This window comes from Talpa occidentalis, unplaced genomic scaffold (assembly GCF_014898055.3).
Source record: "Talpa occidentalis isolate TD23 unplaced genomic scaffold, MPIMG_talOcc4v2.1 talOcc4.12, whole genome shotgun sequence".
In the NCBI taxonomy this organism is placed as follows: Eukaryota; Metazoa; Chordata; class Mammalia; order Eulipotyphla; family Talpidae; genus Talpa; species Talpa occidentalis.
The window spans coordinates 17,184,010-17,204,443 of NW_023601212.1; the positions used below are offsets into that span (position 1 = coordinate 17,184,010).

Consider the following 20,434-nt stretch of genomic DNA (forward strand, 5'->3'; position numbering starts at 1 on the left):
CCAACAAATCATTAATTTAAGTCCCAATGATTAAACAATAATAACACAGACCATACCCCTATTTAGAGAAGATTAAATTATGCCAATTTCCTCCAATCTAGCAGAAAAAGTATTTCTTGCAAAAATTAACTCTTTCCTGGAGGGGTAAGCAAAATTTACCAAGGCAAAATTCTCCCAAACCAAAACTTTAAATGACACTACCTTCAACATGACTTTAATCATGCTGAAATGACCTAAAACACTACTGGAAACTGCAGCCAGAGCACCTCCATCCTTGCTCCTCTATGGCGAGCAGGTTATTTTTGGACCCAGCCTATGAAGCAGCACTTTGTTGACTATGAGCTTCATCCTCTGAATATTCCTTTCACATTCAACCTTGGTTCTAAGTTTCTGCCACAGAGCTCCAAAACCTCAATGGAATACATAATGAAGTGCTGGGTTACTTCAGTGCAAAAAGGTCAAACCTACAAAAGCTTTCTAATTGGGAAATCTCTTCAATGAAAGTATATAGAAATTTGCTGACTCCTTCTTTTCCCTTTACTCCTTTTTCCAATAGTTATTTGCTTTCTTTGCAGCAAAGCTTCAGTCAAACACAAAATCCAACCACCTAGCAAAGCTCAAATATGGACAGGTGTTTTGCAAGCACAGTAAATCTCAAGAGTAACAAATCAACAAGAGATAACATCTACTAACAAGCTTCCTATCTGTGTGCCTGGACAGTTAACTGCCTAAAAATCTCTCAGTTAAGACTAGCATCAAGAAAAAAATAAAGAATACAAATAAGGAAAAGCAAAAGAAAACTTGCAAAAGGAAGAATCATGTAAGTCAACTAGTCCTGCCATACAAAAACCCTTTATTCCAGGGTTATTTTCAGAGGTACTTAATTCCAGGGTGGAGACTAAGAGTCCCAAACAAACCTATTTGAGTACTTTTCTACTTAACACTTCTAAAATCCATGGCTAGGATTATTGAGGAAACGTCTGAAAGAACTTAACAAAACCATTGGTTCTTTTCTTTTTAAAAGAAAATAGGCAATCATCTGAAAATACACTTAAATTAGCAGTTATTTAGAATTAAGAGTTTTACTAAAGCACTCTAGAATAATGTTCTAATGGAAAAGAAAGCAAGGATTTTATCACAATAAGTGTGCCCTGTTCCATTAGCTCAGTTCCCAAGACATTACATTTCTCTGCTTGAAACTTCTCTAATCCTCACAAGACCCTAACGTTGGTTACTGAATGAAAAAGACATGACAGAAAACCCCAAGAGAATGCTCTATTTCTGACTTTAAGAATTTCTAATATTTTACAGGGAAAAGGAGGCTACATCAAAGGAAAGGAAAGCGATTATTTTCCAGTGTAACCCCCAACTTCACCCAAGTTATAGCCAGTGAACCCATCTACCATTGCATGCCACAAGAAAGAAGTATCATGCACAAGGTAAGAAATCAAGGTCACTCAACTAAATTCTGTACACCACTTTAAAGTAATATCTTCCCACTATCTACTTTGACATCAGACCTGGGTGCCAACACAATTTATGCCTTTTCTGCAACCTTCCCTCTCTGGGTATTCTGCTTTAGAAGAATGTTTTTAAAAAAATGTATGTTTTCCTAGAGATACACAAATTATAAAATGAGTGTTCCTCAAAAAAAACTTCGGATGTCAAGCCAAAACTAAGTATGTCAGATCCCAGAAAACTGTTTGCAAGAAACACCCCCTGTGGCGCAGAGGTTGAACACTGTGTTGTGAAGCCTCTGCAGCGCCAGTTCAATCCCCGGCCGAGGGTCCCACATGGCGCGCAGACCTCTCCTGCCACCCGCTGCTCCCCTCAGAAGTGTGCTTCGTCAGTCTGCCTGTTCTGCTCCCCACTCTGGCTCTGGTGAATTCTCTCACCCCACCGCGCTTCTGACTGTACCCAGTGCTTGTATAAATAAATAAATAATAATAAATCTTAAAAAAAAAAGAAACACCCTCAAATAATTTCTACTATGCAGACTGACTCTCAGAATAGACAAAATGTTTAATTAGTAAATTATTATTTTTTAATTTTATGCTTAATTTATTTATGCATACAAGAACTGGGTATAGGTCAGAGGTGTAGGGGGGTAAGGGGATTCACCAGAGACAGAGTGGGGAGCAGAACAGGTGGATCTACTGAAATACACTGCTGAGGGGAGCAGAGGGCAAGAAAGGAGAGGTCTGCTGAGCCATGTGAGTTAGCTCCCTGGCCTGGGGTTTGAGCACACGCTGCAGTGGCTGTCTATAGCTTGATAGCACTGAGACTTAACCCCTGAGCCACCAGAATGGCCCTAATCAGTACATTAAATGAGTGTTTTCTAAGGGGTAATAAGAAGTTTTACTGAAAGAGATTACAGATCTTCCCAAGCTAGTATGATATATTTAAGAAATGTTTGAGGCTGGCCTCCCATATATACTTTAAGTAGTACAAAGCAATAATAAAGCTGTACAGCATTATAGCAAGTAAAGACAGTAGCATCACTGGGTTGAAAGAGTTCAGATATGGAGCCATGTATCTGGAGATTTTTGTAGCTGTTTACGTCATCAGGGAAAAGATGGATTATTCAATGAATTGTGTTGGGACAACATGCTAGAGAGATTAGAGGAAAAAATAGATTCATTCATTCAATAAATGGAGAGCTTATCATGTGGTGAGACTGTGCTAGACACTGAAAATAAGAACAAGAGGGAAAATGATACAATTCATCTGCCTCATGGTGCTTACAGTCAAGTGGGAGAAGGCAGCCATCAACCACCAGCAAAATACATATATAAAGGCACAACTCACAACTTCCACAACTGATCCCTTTTTCATTTGGCTTAAACCAAAGTGCATTTCACATGTAGCAAAGATCTAAATGTTAAAATAAAATAATAAAAGTAATTGAAAAAAATGGGTAAATACTTTTATTAGAATGAGGAAGACCATGAATTTATAAACTAAAAAACAGAAAAAACTGGATTGCTTTAAAATGCTTATGTTTTATATTTTAACCATATACACCATCAAAAGATAAATTATCTGCAATATTTTGAAAAGTAACTAATTTCCCTAGTATTAAAAAAGCTATCCCACATTAATAAGAAAAAGGCCAAAGCCCAACAGAAAAGTAGACAAAGGCAACAACAATTGCAACAAAAAATACATTTAGGCCAATAAATTACATAATACTGAAAAATACACTAATAGACAACTACACACTAAAATGTTTTTTTTTAACCTGTCAGTCCTAAAAAAAGAAAAAAGGGCTGGTTGCCAGTGCTAAAGAGGACAAGAAAAAGCACTGTTCTAAACTCTTGAGTGAATTAGCTTGGCCTTTCTTAGAGGGCAATTTGGCATCATTTATAAAATTTTAAGCACTCATACTCTGACTCAGGCATTCCACTTCTACTAAATTACCGAGAAAATGAAAAACCTAATTTCAAAAAAAGATGCTATCATTATATTTATCATAATGAAAAGAATACAATTTTGGTGAATTTATTCTAGGGTGGACCTAACAAAGCTCTTGTATTTTTAAATATCGTATTATATTACATTTTTATATTTTATATTTATATTATTACAATATATATTATTTATTATATAATAAAAATTATATTAAGTCTGAGACTTAAAGAATCTTTTAAATAGTAAATAGTGCAATAACAAATAAATGGAATAGAAAAAAACACTTGCACAAGTATGCAAATATAAATGTGTGTAAAGATTAACATGTAACTTGCAATTTGTCATGTAATTTTTAATTAAAAAAATCAAAACTGGAAACAACTCTGAAATCTTATCAGTAAGGTACCACTTAAATAATTACAGGCATGTGTCACTTAACGTTTCAGTTAACAACAGACTGCATATACTATAAAGCAAAATAAATGAAATCACCACCCAGCATCATTAGCAACATATGACTCTGTAGGATAGCCATAATGTGGAATACTCGGCCACCATTAAAAAGCTTGAGGCTAAGACAAAATGTACTCACATAGAAGAACAGAGGAGAAAAACAAGTAGCAAACTGAGTGTGGTTTGATCCCCTTTTAATAAAAAATATAAAATGTTAATATGTCAAAAGGAAAAAAATCTGATTGCAAGGTTTCCTCTGAAGAGAATAACTTTTACTTTTTATGTTATATATTTTGTAGTTTGGTTTCTTTAATACACACATATCAGATCATTGGAAACAGTGATTGTAAAGAGACTTTGAGATTATAAAATGTTCTGGAAAAGGGAGAATTATCTTAAAGTGAGAGAAAGATATAGAATGAGTACAGAGGAAAAATTTCACAATAAAACATGTAATTTCAGAATTAGAATAACTTTACAAATTAAAAACCAGAGAATCAAAACTTAAAACTTTTGTGCTGCAAGTAAAACCATTATGAAAGTACAAAGACAACCCACAAAAACAAAATAATTATAAATCACACATCTCATGTACGACTTTTTTTTTTTTTTTTTTTTTTTTTTTTTTGTGGGACCCTGGCCTGCGGCTGGGGAATAAACCGGCGCTGCAGAGGCTGCACGCAGCCTCACAACCCAACGCTCAACTGCTGTGCCACCAGGGGAGGCCCCTCGTGTATGACTTTTACCCAGAATATATTAAAAAAAAATCCTTACAACTCAACAATAAAAAGACAAACTGAAAAATGAACAGACTCTAAATAGATACTTCTCCAAAGATCTACAAATGGCAAATTAGCACACAAGAAGATGCTCAACACCACTGCTTATTGAGGAAACGCAAATCAAAATCACGAGATATACCTCACATCCAACAGGAGCGCTAGATCAAACAGAAAGAAAACAGAATTTGATGAGAATGTGGAAAAACTAGAACTTTCATCCATTACTGATAGGAATATAAAATGGAACAGCCACTTTGGAAAACCGTTTGGCAATTCTTCAACAAGTTAAACCTGAAATTACGGTATAATCCAGCAATTGCACTCCAAGGTACAGATCCAAGAGAAGTGAAAATACATGTCCACATAAAAACTTGTACATGAACATTCATAATCATCACTGTTCAGAATAGCCAAAAGGTGGAAACTAGGAAATGTGCATCAATTCATGAATGGATAAACAAAACGGCGTATATTCATACAATGAAATATTATTCAGCCACTAAAAAAAAACTAAATCTTGATATATGCTACAAGAAGTATGAACCTTGAAGACATTATGCTAAGTGAAAGACGTCAAATGCCATATACAATCCATATGATACCATTTAAATGTTCAGAACAGGCAAATCTATAGAGACTGATTAGTGGTTGCTTAGGACGAGGTTGGGAGGCTGAAGAAATGGACAGTGACTGTTAGTCAGTATACTGTTTCTTTTAAAGACAATGGTAATGTTTTAAAATTAACTGTAGTGATGACTGCATAACTCTAAATACAGTAAAAATACTGAGTTGAGTAATTCGTGGTATGTGAATTATATCTCAATAAAGTTGTTGAAAATATATATATAAATATGAAAGAAAGTGGAAGTTGCATGAGGTTAAGGGACTTGCCCAAAGAAAATGGGTATGCTTGTGAAAATTGAAACTGTAAACAGATTCCCACACCAATGCTCAGTTCATTACTACAGACTGCCTCAAGCAATTTCAATGGGCCAAAATAGTTCCCCAAGAGCTAGAAACAAAAAACACTGGTACTAGCATAAGAGAAGGAAGAGAAATTTAGGTAACACAAATGACATGTGTTTCAAAGTTTAATGCGACTCCAAAATGGATTCTTGCCCTGAAAAATCTAACAACCATTGATAGGCTATAAGCAGTGGTGACTCATTGAAACAGTACCCCTTTTACTAAGAATTCAATGAGAGCAGGGTACTGGATGCAGCTGCTGACTCAAAAGGAAGGAGGAAAATGAGATCAGAAGAGGGAGTGGGTTGAAATCACTGGCCGCTCTTCTGCATGTCTAGGAGGTCAACGAGTTTCATGCTTCAAACAAATTATATTATTCCTGAGGATTGTGACATCCTTTAGAGAGATCTGACAGTACCATCCCAAAAGTTAACTACCTCCCAGAAATACCCCACACAGAAGATAATTAGGTATAGTACATGAAAGTGGTATCTCTACAGCTGACTTGGACTGAAGATCATTGCTGCAATACAATTGCCCCATTTGACTAAAATAACAATATCACTGTTGATGTAGAAATGGAAAGTAAGCCAAGAACACACAATCACTAAAAACATTATTTTGAGGGTTTGAAAAAATGAGCTACAAAAAAAAAAAAAAGAATCTCATCTATTGTCAGAGCATTGCTTTTGCTTCGGTAGGATATTTTAGCAAAAGAAAGGACAACAGGAGAACAGGAGGCAGGAAGTAGAAAGACAGAAGAAAGAAGTTAGAAATCCTGCACGTGCCCAGCTAATCCTAATAAAAACACACAGCTCTGTTCTTGCCTTCCACAATAAAAACAATTCTGTTTCTTGTAGCATACGAACCAAGATTTCTTTTGCCAGGGACCGAAAACAACTTACTACATGAAAATGTCAACTTATTCTGTGGAACACTACATGCTGGCAGTTAACAGATATAAACCTTTTAAAATGGAGAGTTTTGGATTTTTTCTCACCAAATTTTTTAATCAATGGTCCATATCAAATTCAATTCAGTTCATGCAAACTTGAACAAAAGTGGCCAAAAATACCATCCTGAAGCACAGAATTTTATAAAATATCTTGTCCTCAAATCTCTAACATCTTTGGTTTATTTACAAATTTTTTACAATTGGTTTATTAACTGGCTTACTTATAATTGGCTTATAATTTGGCATATTTATAATTTTTTAAGTTAACAACCTCCATTCAACCAACCTGTTTCCCCTTGTGTGTAAAACAACTGATGCCCCAGCACTGCAAACTGCACCCAAAGAGTAGATATTTTCTCTTACTCCTAGAATCTGCACCTACCTGTTAAGTTGCAGCTTACCAAAAATGGGGTTTTTCCCCAATTCTATTTATACCAGTTGCTCTTGTTTATATAGCTGTGATTTAAGTAGATATGTGTACTGATGAGAAATTAGGGAGAAAAGAAAGACATATTTCTATGAAAACTAAGTAGGATGCTTAAAAAGACTTGATAAAGTCAAACAAAATGTGGATGAAACAAGTGTAAAAGATTGAGGAGGGTAAATTCAACAACAATCCTGTATTCATAATTTCACAAATGTCTTTACATTCCCACTGTGCTTTTTAAAAGCCACACCTGGAGATCAAGGTGATGAATTATGGGTATGTTTAATGCAAAGAAGATGAAGGAACTCCAATCAGGGCATCAGTATACAAAGAAGGGTGGTGATCCCACATCAAAAGATTAGGAAATGTGTTTTTTTAACAAACTGCAAAGAAAATGAGGCAGGGAAACCTATAGAGTAAAAAAAAATTTTTAATTAAGGGACATCAATTATAAAGTATGGATTTCATTTTAAAACTGAGTCAAACAGTTACAAAAGAAAAAATATAGGGCCTCCTCGATGGCACAACAGGTTGAGCGCCGCACTGTGAAGCTGTGTGCAGCCTCTGCAGCACGGGGTTCGATTCCTGGCTGGCCAGGAAGAAACCCACATGGCGCGGCCGACCTCTCCTGCCTCGCCCCGCTGCTCCCCTCAGCAGTGTATTTCAGTCATTCTGCCTGTTCTGTTCCCCGCTCTGTCTCTGGTGAATCCTCTCACCCTCCCGAGCATCTGGCCTGTACCCCAGTTCGCATATAAATAAATCAATCTTTAAAAAAAAAAAAGCTGGGGAGAAAAAGAAGAGACAGAGATAAAAGATTGGTCACAAGGTAATACTGTTTAAACTAGATGATAGGCTGGAGAGAGTTTCTGGTACTATTTTCTTTTCTCATTTATGTTTAAAATTTTCCATAATATATACACTTTTTAAAACATTAGTAAACTGTAATGCATATTTATGTTTTAAATTAAAATATTAAAATCATATATGCATCATTATTTTGGACTTCCTTACTTCATCAATGCCCCCCCATTAACTCAGCAAATCATAACCCAAACTTATTGTAGAAGACACCTTCTACTGGAGATAAAGTTAAGTGCTCATCATCAGATGCTCAAAATGCAATAGATAACCCCAAAAAATTTTAACAATATCCCACATGGCCCAATTACTCCTGAAAATCTCTTAACACATCAAATGCAATGCATAAAGCAAACCCAAAGAAAATACAGCTGCTGCATCACCATATTTATTTACATAATTATCTCCCTTACGCTATTCCTCACCATCTTTTCAGCATTAAAAAAAAGGAGGGGGGCCTCCCTGGTGGCGCAAGGGGTTAAGCACCGCACTTTGAAGCAATCCACAGCCTCTGCAGACAGAGTTCGATTCCCGGCCAGCCAGGGAGGAAACCCACATGGCAGGGCAGACCTCCCCTCTGTCTCGTCTGCTGCTCCCCTCAGCAGTGTATTTCTGTCAGTCTGCCTGTTCTGTTTCCCACTCTGACTCTAGTGAATCCTCTCACCCCACCCCACCCGCCCCCCGCATCTCTGGCCTGTACCCCATCTCTTGTATGCATAAATAAATAAATCTTTAAAAAAAAAAAAGGAGGAACAATTTACAACCTTCATTAATCTCTGAAATTCTCAGTTTTAGCATAGAATAGCTATTTAAAATCAAAGGTTCAGGTAATGAGAGTCTATTTCTCAGTAACCTTTCTTTCCTTCAGTAATTTCTCCAATTTAGATTTATGTGTCTATGAAAGACCAGGAAACAATGCTGATTCATTAAAAAAAAAAAAAAAAAGAATTAAAAGGGTAGAATCCCACTTAGTCCTGTCTTTTCTTTTCCAGGTTTGCTTCACAGAAAGAAGGATCAGGCTAGTGCTAGAAGCTATCCTCTGTCATCCTAGGTTTGGAGGTGCAGCACTGACTGAAAGCCCTTCAACTCCAATCCAAGGAAGGCAGCAGGGGAGAAAGGTAAAGAAGGCTTCTCATACACTGCTGGGGAGGCTAACCCTGGTATCTGATCTTTCAGTAAAGCAATGTGGTGTTATGCCTGTCAAGTATCTTTAAAACATGTACCCTCTCTGGGCCTCCCTGGAGGCGCAGCGGGTTGAGCACAGCACTGTGAAGCTGTCCGCAACCTCTGTATCGCAGGTTCGATCCCCATATGGCGCATCAGACCTCTCCTGTCTCGCCCGCTGCTCCCCTCAGCAGTGTATTTCAGTATATCTGCCTGTTCTGTTCCCCACTCTGTCTCTGGTGAATGCTTTCACCCCCTGCCCCTCTGGCCTGTACCCCAGTTCTTGTACAAATAAAAAATAAATACTTAAAAATAAAAAATAAAATAAAACATGTACCCTCTGGCCTAGTAATTTCACTTCCAACAATCTATCCTGAGCAAAAAATCAGAAACGCATCAAAGATTTACACACACAAAAAAAGGAATCACAGCAAATTTGTAACTAGGAAGAATGTTAAATTATTTAAAAAAAAAAAAAAGACTCAAGAAATGACAGTCATCATTTAAATGGGAAAATAGCCGTTAAAATTGATGTTCACAAATAGCTTCCAGTGATGGGGAAATGCTTATAATGAATGAATGGGGGGGAGAGGAATAAAATAGCATAGCAATATGATCCCAACTATTTAAAAATAGACAGGTGAAAGTATTTTATAATATTAATAACTGTTGTTATTAATGGATGGCAGCATCATGGATGATTTTATGCCTTCTATTTCTTTATAACTTCTTTATAACTTTTGAGTTTTCCCAAAATTCTTCCATAAGCATTAATTACTTTAAATAAATGTCAGGGCAAGATGGTAGAAAAGAACCAGTAATAACAGGCCATCCAGTTGAGGTAAAGATTTATGCTTAATACCTCTCCTCTACCTTCCTCTACCAGGTTGAACTAGAAAGCATCCTACCACTCCTTTACCTTACCCCTTTGTCTACCAGGACAAGAATAAAGCTATGTTCTTATCTTCTAGGGGGAGAAGTTGCTACCTTTTTGTACACAGATAACACAACAGATACTAGAATTAATCCACTAAACATAAGGAACACATTAAAAATTGTTTAGGTTTTTGCCATTGCAGTTTTCAAATCAGATCACTTAAAAAACAAAATGTAATTCAACGAATAGTTTGGAGTTATTTCAAGAACAGCCCCAAGGTAGAGACAGCTTGGTGGGTCGCCAAATGAAGAGAGGCTCAAGTCAGAAGAGGGGAAAGAGACCTTGCTGACAATACTTGTGAGGCCTTTTCCAGATTGTAACCCCCCAAGGTGCCTGGATGTAAAAGAACCTTCCCTTTAAAGTAAAGGGCTTCAGTAAAAATGGCAGGATTTACTTCAGACTTAGCGAATTTCCTAATAATGAAAGTTTGTGATATGCCAAAAATAAAGTACTTGCCCGGAAAGGTTGTGAAATCCCTTTACTGAGAAATTCATGAGAAAAGGACAGAAAATTGCTTTTCTTTAACTTCTTATCTGGAGATGGGAAATTTCATCTATGTAAATTTTATCTAAGCTACATTAAAGAGTATAAAAACAAACAACACTTCCATTTTTTAAAGCTTATATTCATTCACTATGACTATTTATAGACATTGTCCTTGGGAATACAGTAGTAAACAACAGATAAATCCCTGCCTTCATGTGCCTTCCTAACAAGTTTTAAAAGTTAATTTTTTTTTAAGGAAAATGATTTTTAAATTTCAAGCATGTCAAAGTATTGCCAGAAAACAAACAGCATTTAGCAGTGTCTTTAATAAACACTTGTAAAACAAGACTAAAAAACTGTGTGGGCTTAGGTATTGGGTGGCAGGCAGGGAAACTTAATTTCTGAGATTTATTTGTACACTCCTTTGTACTTTTTCAATTTTCTGTCATATATCATCCATTCCTAGTTTATGAGAAATAATTTTTCAAAAGTTTATTGGATGGAGGAATAAAAGAATGGCTGAAGAAATGGATGGATGGATTAACAGATGGACCAAATAAATGAATGAAAAATTTCCTCTCCAAAATATTCAGTCTCAAGAAATGTGGTTAGCTCATCTAAGTTTTCACATTAAATTCACCAGATGGGAACAATGAAAAGTAAAACATTCTGCTGGTAAGCACATACTGAAGCTGAAACTAAGCATAAATTTGAGAATTTCTCTGAACTTCACAATCAAAACCTATATTTAGTTCAAGATATCTAACCAAAAGTAACTAACTGAATGAGCCAAGCCTACAAAGACAAGCTTAAATAGCGGAGTGAGTTCGATTCTTCTGCCTTTTTTCAGTTTCTGGAAAATGAGGCTAAGTATTCGCAATCTTATTCCTACCACTTTCACAAGCTAAATCTGAAATGAAATACTTAACAGTGGCCTGGGACTCCTTAGCCACAGTGGATCACAAACCTCCCAAATAGAAATAAGTTCCTAACATAATTTGGTCATGGTTCATCCAACAGTTTTGTACCAGCTGATGGAATTTTATTCTGAACATATCCAGAAGAAGCCCTTTAAGCTAATTCATCAAGGACTGTTGAGGCATCTCAAAAATATTGCTTAGGTCATTTATTTAGCAATCATTTATTACATCAGGACATAAATCCACAAGACAGTATAAAATTTTCATTCTGTGGATGTTATCAGTCATCCGCAGGACAGAATGCCTATACTATGATGCCAGAAGGTACTGAGCTACTTATATAGGGGGGCTGGGGAGAAGGTGGGAGGGCAGAGACATCCTGATGAGTAAGGTCATTCACCTGGAAACAGGTGTGCTCTTTGACCAGAAACTGGAATCCCGGAGAGAGAAGGCCTACATAAGTGATTCTCTTGGTCCTCACCTGTGTCATGAAGGTGTAGATCATGTTGACCAATTATTTTATTGAGTTAGCACCATCCTCTGGAAACTGGTAGGGATCTGGTAAGTGAGGTGCCCATTTAAAAAAAAGTACCTTCACAGAGTAAAAGTATAATTACTCACATTCCCTGGGAACAAGCTAGACATAGTGCCAAAACTATAGAAAGCAATCTGATTATAGTTATTGTCTCTTTTGTGTTTCTTTCCCTTTTGACTTCCTTAACATTTTGAAAAGCTTTTTTTTTTTTTGACACCTCAGTCACATAAAGGGGGCACCAAGATAAGTAGGAGATTTAAAGGCAAAGCAGTGGATCAGTGCTGGTAAGTGGTAGGGGTGACATAATGAAATTGAAATAAGAGCAAGAACAGGTGATATTTACACTTCCTCCCCACCTGGAAATTTTTCCTCTCATCATGACATCCTACTTTTGGTGTTTTAATAGGGAGGATAAATATCTTAGACTTTAATTAGCAGGCATATCTTGTTTCTCTAATAAAAGCACCAGCGCTTAAGGGCAAGGGCAGTGTATCCTGTGATTGGAAGCATCAAGAGAGTGTTAACCAGGAGGGACCTGGAATCTAATTCTAGCTCCCCGTTATCTATAGGACTTGAGGCAAATGGGGAAGAGAGGAGGAGCTATAGAAGAGGCCATGAATCTAATGGGTAATTGATATAAACTACTTCAATAGTCCCTTAAAAGCCTGAGATTCTAAATTCTGTTAAGTCTCATCTTTCTAGATGGAAGGAGTTGCAACAGAACATCTCTAAGATCTTTTTTGTGCCCAATAAATCAACAAATATTTGTTAACCAACCATGTTTAATTTATGTGCAAAATATGTAAAAGTTTCTTACAGTGTGAAAGAACCTAAGTAGTCAAAATTGAACACACACACACCCCCACCGGAAGAAAATCGTCAGAAAACGCTTTTCACCATTTAACCATAAAATAACCAGTAGAGGATTTCAAATATCTAAATCAAATGATGTTTCACACTCCGGAAGAGACGTAGGAGTGTCAACATGCAAGATGGCGGCCCATCACCGGCAGAATACGGCAGGGCGGAGAAAAGTACAGGTTTCCTATGTTATTCGAGATGAAGTGGAGAAGTACAATAGAAATGGAGTGAATGCCCTGCAGCTGGACCCAGCACTCCATAGACATTTCACCGCCGGCCGAGACTCCATCACAAGAATATGGAGTGTCAATCAGCACAAGCAAGATCCATACATAGCATCTATGCAACACCATACCGATTGGGTAAATGATATTGTGCTCTGTTGTAATGGGAAGACATGGTTTAAGACGCGACCTATGAAGCTATCCATTGCCACTGCAGCACGAGTTCGATTTCTGGCCAGGGAGCTACCCACATGGCACAGCAGACCTCTCCTGGCTCACCAGCTGCTCCCCTCAGCAGTGTATTTCAATCTGCCTGTTCTGTTCCCCACTCTGTGTCTGGTGGATCCTCCCACCGCCCCCCCCCCACACCTCTGGCCTGTGCCCCAGTTCTTGTATGCATAAATAAATAAATCTTTAAAAAAAAAAAAAAGATGTTTCAGTGCTCTGCTTTAGACAGTCTCTGATGTCAATCCTTTTTCATACCCAATTCCATTAAATGATCTATAGATCTATATGATTTGGTTCCTGTCTAACTTTCTGGCCTCATCCCTTCCTACCCTCCTCCTCATTCACTAAACTCCAGGGTCCATGACCATGGGTCTAATCTTGGATAAACCAAGCTCATTTTTGCCCCCCAAGACCTTTGCACTCACCATTCCTTCTACACTGAATTTTCTGTCTTCCAAATCTTCCCAGGCTGGCTCTTTCTCTTCATTTCAGTATCAGCACCAACATCACCACCTTGGAAAGGCTTTTCCTGAGCATTCTAGCTATAGCAGCACCCTGCCCCAGGCACTCACTAGCATATTTATTTTATCATAGCTTTCCTCACAATATGAAATTATTACTTTTTGTCTGTCTCTTCCCATTAGAAAGTTAGCTCCAAGAAGCAAGGACTTTTAGTCTCTCCTGCTCATCAGAATAGAATCTCATGCAAAATTTGCATTCAGTAAATATTTGATGAATGAATGGATAAGGGAAAGTCTCTATCTCTGCAGAGATGTTTTAGGTGTTGTGGGTTTTGGGTTTTTTTTTAAAGAATTACAGAGCTTCTGGTGAATAGAGAGCATTTCTTTTTCCTTTCAAAGCATCCATTTTGTTCTCTTTTATGCCATGAACTAGAAAACATTAGCCAGATTGATGCTTGGAAAATGAAACAGCACTGCTGGCACAGAAATAACTAGTCTGGGCACCTCTGGCTTGAGCCAGATCTATGACTTTCTAGGGAGCTGGCACCAAAGTCAGGATGTTAAAATAAACAGCTTTGATGTTGAAAGTAGAATACTGGTATTTTGACTCTGGAGCCATTAGAGTCAAATCAGATTCAGCTCCTCACAAAGTTTCAGCAAAGTTGGTAACCCCATCACAAATGTATCAAAATGAACAGTCACTTTCAATGGTCTTGTCTAGATTCTTGAGGGATGAGACTATATTCCTCCAACGAATGCAAGCCTTGCTTTCCATCTCCTTTGACATCTTTCATTCTTCTATTTAACAGCAATCTTGTTTTCTGCTTACTAATGAGTACAAGCATCGTGTCATCTGCTTCAGTGAACTCATCCTTAGAAGTGAAAATAATACTATTAGCCCACTTTGAGTTGTGCTCTTCATGGAAATGAGTTTGCACTGAACCAATTATCACACAGATGTGTGCTGGCTGACCAATATTTGGAATGGGATCATGGGGCAAAATGTTTTCTCTGCATAATACCTCAAGTTAAGAATCCTGACCTTGGCCTTCTAAGCAGCACACTCCACAGTCAAATGTAAATGTGTTCTTAAGTTTGTAGAAATATTTCTTCACATTCTCCACCAAATTTAAGTGAATCTCTAGAGAAAAGACAGCATTCAAACAGACAAGCAACATGACAAAATTACACAAAATACATTGAAAATTTGAAGCAGTCCAAAGCAAAGGCCAGTGATTAGTCACAACTTTCATTAGAAGAGCCTAACTAAATTTTTAAAAAAAGTTTAACTAATGGGAAATTATGTCTTAAAATGCCACATTCATTGAGATTAGTCCATAGTCCCCAAGAGTTAATCTCAAGTATCTCAGAGTAGCGCCTAAGATAATAGCAGACTATTTTTTTTTTTTTTTTGGCTTGAAAGTATATCACCAGGATGACGTGGCATTCACAACAAATGAATGGCAAGTGCAATTCATGTTCCAAATGGGTGAAAAGCAAAAAGGGGGGACTGAATCACTTTCAGCTTTGTTACTACAATATCTGATGATGATGGAGATGGTGATAAGGTAACATTTACTACATGCTTACTATGTATCCGGTGCTGTTCTAAGATATATATATATATATATATATATATATATATATATATATATATATGCATTAGTCTTCACCACACCCAAATTTGTGAGATAAGTGCTACTGTCATCTCATTTTACAGATAAGGAAATTCAAACACAGAGAGGTAAAATAACCTACCCAAGGTCACCTAGCTATTGATCAGCAGAAGAGCCAAACCTGGGCAGCCTTATTCAAAGTTCAAATTCTTACCATAAACCAATAACAAGCAAATGAGATAAATCTGTTGAAGTACACTTTAAAAGTATTTGACCAATGGCCTTTTATTGTCATGTGTACTAAAAAAATGTATACAAAATATATTCTTTGTTCCCACCCAGCCATTTAAGGTATATATACCTAGGCAATTTGTGAATGGAAAATCTAGCTTTCTCTTTTATCTCCTTAATATCCTGTAGTGTCATACTAAAAGAATAGAGCCAAGAAAATCTCAGACTAAGGCACCTCCCCAAAAAAAGGAAATCAAAGAAGAGAGGACAAAGACAGTCAGGGTGAGCTGACCAAAGTATGTCACAGATGAATATTCTCTCCTGTTAACTGTTCTGCAGTGACGCTCTTAGCACTGCAGTGCTGCCAATATTAAGTCTGAGCTCATGAATGCCGTGCTGCAAAAGTCACCAAGAACCAAATAGGAAACTGTCCTTTTCTCTACTGATTTATCCGTCCCAGGGTCCTACTCTAGGAAGCTTGAGAGTTAACAGAATCTGGGAATGGGCCAGCTTTACCACTTATTATTGGACAGATTGCAGAAGCTTAGTCAATACATGAAGTTTACTTTAGTTTCTTAGTCCTTGGAATAGGTAATGTGTCTAAGAAAAGGTGATCATAAATACTTCTCTGAGGTTCAGACAACATCTATCACCTAATCTCCTTCAGTCAACAATTTATATCAACCAAATTATCAGAATCTGATTGTTACATACAGTGAAGAGAAGCAAGGCCTTACATTTCAGTGGCCTAAAGGGAGAAAAGGAGAAAAAGAGAGAGAGAGAAAAGAAAATAAGATATCCCTAAGAAGAAACAAAATATATATATATATATTCTGAAAAGAGATGGGGAGAAATAAAGCTTTCTTTGGTTCCTATTGACCTGATTGCAGAACCAAAGTAAATACTGCAGTGCATGGGGGAAAGCTATCTACCTGAGTGACTGAAATAGCAGCTTCCGCAACTACTAGTACCTGTGCACCTTCCTCACCATTATATAACCAAACCATGGCCTCAATAGGCCCTCATCGTGTGTGTCAGAAGTTGTTAGGCACATTTCAGCTGTCAGCATTGAGTATCCCTTCCAAAGTGGATTCAGATAAATAAGCATGGGCAGGCCAAAATAGGCTGCTCGCTCACCCAATGCACATGACAACTCCTTGTGAATTAAGCTTCACTCATGTTGTCAGAGTAATTTAAGCAGCAAAAGATTGTAACTGTAACTAGAAAAGTGCACACAGCAACAGAAACATAAATGAATGCTTGGTGTGGTCCCCTTACACATGCAACTCATTGTGCAAGCCATTTCAATCTCATTCAAGATTCTGAATATTTCCATACATAGGAATTGCATAACTGCACACCACAAATGATCAAAGATAAAAACCAACATAAACAGTGACACTCATTCACAAGCTAATATTTAAAATGCTGCAGTCCTAAAGGATACCAAGATCTCAGAGAAACACACACACACACACACACACACACACACACACACAGGAAAATTAGAAAGCGGGCAGACCAGCCATAATTAGCCACTGGCTCTGCTGACTACTGAAGACAGAAATGTCTCTTTTATATATAAAGCCAAGAATCAACTGCAATTACATTTACAAAAACATTCAACCCTGTCTGTCAGATTTTCTTATCAATATTTTGCCTTATCCGAGGGCTAGAAGATATAAAATTCTTTAAATCATAGATACCATAAATGAGGCGACTAATTAAGTTCCCGGAGTCCATCCCCTAGAGGTCTGAGCAAAATAATCACAGGAGAGCAATGTGATTACTTAGAAGAGAGGGAAGGTATAAAAGGAAATACCAAAACAAGGAACAAGGCTCAAACAACTAGAGTTGTTTGTAAACATAACTTTGGCTTGGCTAACAGTAAACAGAACTGGAAACACTAGAGGAGATGCACCAGACTCCAAGCTCAGTCTTCTCCCCCTCCGGGTTTAAGGGAACCCTGGACTTCAGTATCTCTCTCAGCTCAGACCTTCAAACTTAAGAACCTCTGATAAAAACTGACAAAGAGGCTAAAGCCCCCCCCCCAGGGGAAGTGAAACTGACCAATCAATTTTCCACAGCCAACCACCCTGCCACAGTGCTAAGAAGGACTGTCTTGAAATCTTTGACAGAAAGGAGGGAAAAGGGAACTTCAGAAAAGAGCAGGAGAGAAGTCCCTGAGAAGAAGCCACTTCTGAATAGGAGAAGCTGCCCTAAAAGCAAAAACAAGGTAAGTGATGATAATCAGAGGCTAGGCCAAGGAGGTGAGGGGGATTGATGTGGCTTTGGGAGGAAGCAGCAGCAGCTGTAAGGATTCTTCATAGTCAGGTTGAGGGAAATACAAACTGCAGTTTGAAATATAATGAATGACTACATTGAAAGTATTCATTCAAGTGAGAGATTGAGCAAAGAAAGAAATTTGGAGTACAAATGGGCTTTGTGGGTCCTAGCAAAATCACACTATTTCTCCTGATGTCTTGAATGACAACACTCCCTAATGAAGCAAGCTGCTGGTATTTCCTCAAAAAGTCAATTTTATATGTCTACATATATGGCTTCCTGATTGACCTTGGCCAGTCTCATTGCTACAGCTACACAAATCCCTTAGGAACCAAAGGGCCCAGCTAGTGTCATCCTTTCCCATCTGGGTACCTCATACACCTCCTCAGTCACCAGGCTTCTCCCCGCCCGCCCCCCCACACACACACCCCGCCCTGCACCCCTGAGAGCCCACCTGGGTCCTAGAAAGCCCACAATTTCAGACCCTCCAACAACCGAAAACACAATTCAAGTCCCCCAAATTATTTAACCCCTGATTATCTAGTGCCACCAGAAGCCCATCATCCCCCCGGATTTCAGTTCCCGGAGCCCCTTCCTGTGGAAAAGCAAGTAATTTTTTCCTCTTTATTTCCCCATTTTCTTCATTCCCTCCTCCAACGACCGCGTCTAGCCTCAGGCTCCCATCCCCACCACCCAGGAGCCCGAGATGACCAGATGCTGACTGGTATCTGTCACAAGGCACCAGGTCCTGCACCTCCACCTCCCGGCACCCTGCGCCCACCGCTCACCCCTAGTGCGTCTCCCAGCCGCCCCTGTCCCGCTCGGAGCCCCACTCTGCGGGTTTCCGCTGCCCCCCATCCTCCCGGGGCACATTTCCTATGCCCCTGCCCTCACTCCCTCAGGAGTCCCCAATTGTTGGTTCCACAGCCTTCTCAGTTTACAGTCTCCCGGCCCCACGAGAGTTCCAAATCTCCTCCCCAGTCACCCCCTCTACTCCCGGGGAACCCCCTCCCTGTCCCGGGTTCCTCAGTTCCCCTGGTTCCCGAGCCCAGCGCCCCCCCGCTTGGCGCCCTCTGCCACGGAGTTTCCCCTTCTCGAGCGCCCCGGCGACCCCTCTCCTCCGCACACCCTGTCCTCACTCCCCCGGGACAGCCCCTCCGCCGCTCCCCGGGTCCCCAACGCTCCCGACACCCCGAGTCCGGCGGGCTGCGCCGACCCTCAGCCCCGGACCGCGGGTCTCTCCGCCCGCGCCGCTCTCGGACCGTCCCGGGCTCGCAGCCCGCGCCGCCCTGCCCGCCGCGCCGCTACCTTGGCCTTGGTGACGAGGTGCGTGGCCCGCTTGACCACCGCGAAGTTGCCCTTGCCGATGGTGCGGTCGATCTCGTAGTAGCCGATGCGGGCGGGCACCGGCCCGCGCGAGGCCGGGGCAGGGGGACGCGGCGGGCCGGCCGCCGGGGGCACGGCAGCGGGGGAGGCCGGAGGCCCCGCGGCGGGCGGAGGCAGCAGGCGGCCCGCCGGCCCGGCTCCCCCCGCTCCGGCCCCGGCAGCCCCGCCAGCTCCGCTCGCCGCCGCCGCCGCCATCTTGTTGTGCAGTGAAACCTCCGGGGCCGCGGGGAGCCGGCAGGGGGGAGGGGCGGGGGGGCGGGAAAAGGAGGGGGGGGGCCTGGTGCACGTCACTCCGGGAGGCGGGGCGCCCGCGCCGCCGGGGCCCGGCGCCATGGCAACCGCGCGTCACGTGCCGACGCGCGTCACTGCCCAGAGCCATGGCAACCGTGACCTCACCGGCGAGCGCGACCTTCCCGCGTGGGCCCTACTCCTCAGGCGCCGGCTCCCGGGTGCCCCCCTCTGGGGATGGAGCAGCGGGCGCCGCCGGGGTGCGAGCGGCTCCGGGGCGCTGCGGCTTCCCCGAGTTGGGGGTGCTTTTTGCCTGCCCGGGAGCCAGCCCCCCCACACGTCCCTGCACTCGCTGAAGTGACCTCCGTCCTAGTTGGGCTTTCAGCAGTCACCCCACCTCCCTTAAAACAAAATATTTCCTCATCACCAAAAATACCAGTCTTGTCCCACTTTAGCCCTGGAGGCCAAGAAAGCAGGAATAGCTACAGTATTGAAGCAACTGTAACCATGTTGGGAGCGAAGCAGGGGAAATCTTCGGTGGAATTGCGTCCTCTTAGAAAATCCAATTCACCCGGTCCAGCCAATCTAATTGCCATAGAATATAGGGGTGCGGGGAGAGTAGGATTTGCGTGTTCAAGGGCGGGGAGACCAGCCCCAACACGCCTTCCAGTCATTGGGTGGTGAGGTTCAGAAAAGCTACTTCGTACGTCATTTTCCTTCCTCCCACCCCATCTCTGAACAATTCTATGGCGAGATGACTGTCAATAGGATGCCTGCGTCCTGTTTGTGTCACTTGTATAACCCTGACGAAGCAGGGGTATGTATTTTGTACAGTGAGACGTCATGGTTAAAGCTGCGCCGCCTGTAAGGGAAAATAGATGAATAAATAACATTGAAAGTCCCATCTTGACTAGTTACTCCCCAAGGACATTAAAGGTGATCAAACTCATAATTCCAATAATAAATCTCATGTCCCCCTTTCTTCCCTCCTCTATTATCTGGCACTCCAGAGTCCCCCA

At 40.5% G+C, this 20,434-nt stretch overlaps 1 protein-coding gene across 2 annotated transcripts in view; it reads right to left on the reverse strand.

The window, feature by feature from the left end:
- SIK3 (SIK family kinase 3) overlaps positions 1–19,395 on the reverse strand; it is a 214,899-nt gene extending 195,504 nt beyond the window's left edge. For both annotated transcript variants that reach the window (XM_054693123.1, XM_037505330.2), the window contains exon 1: positions 19,110–19,395. In XM_054693123.1, coding sequence (XP_054549098.1) covers positions 19,110–19,382 — 273 coding nt within the window. In that variant the 5' untranslated portion in view covers positions 19,383–19,395. The remainder of the gene's footprint in view (positions 1–19,109) is intronic.
- Positions 19,396–20,434: the final 1,039 nt, after the last annotated feature.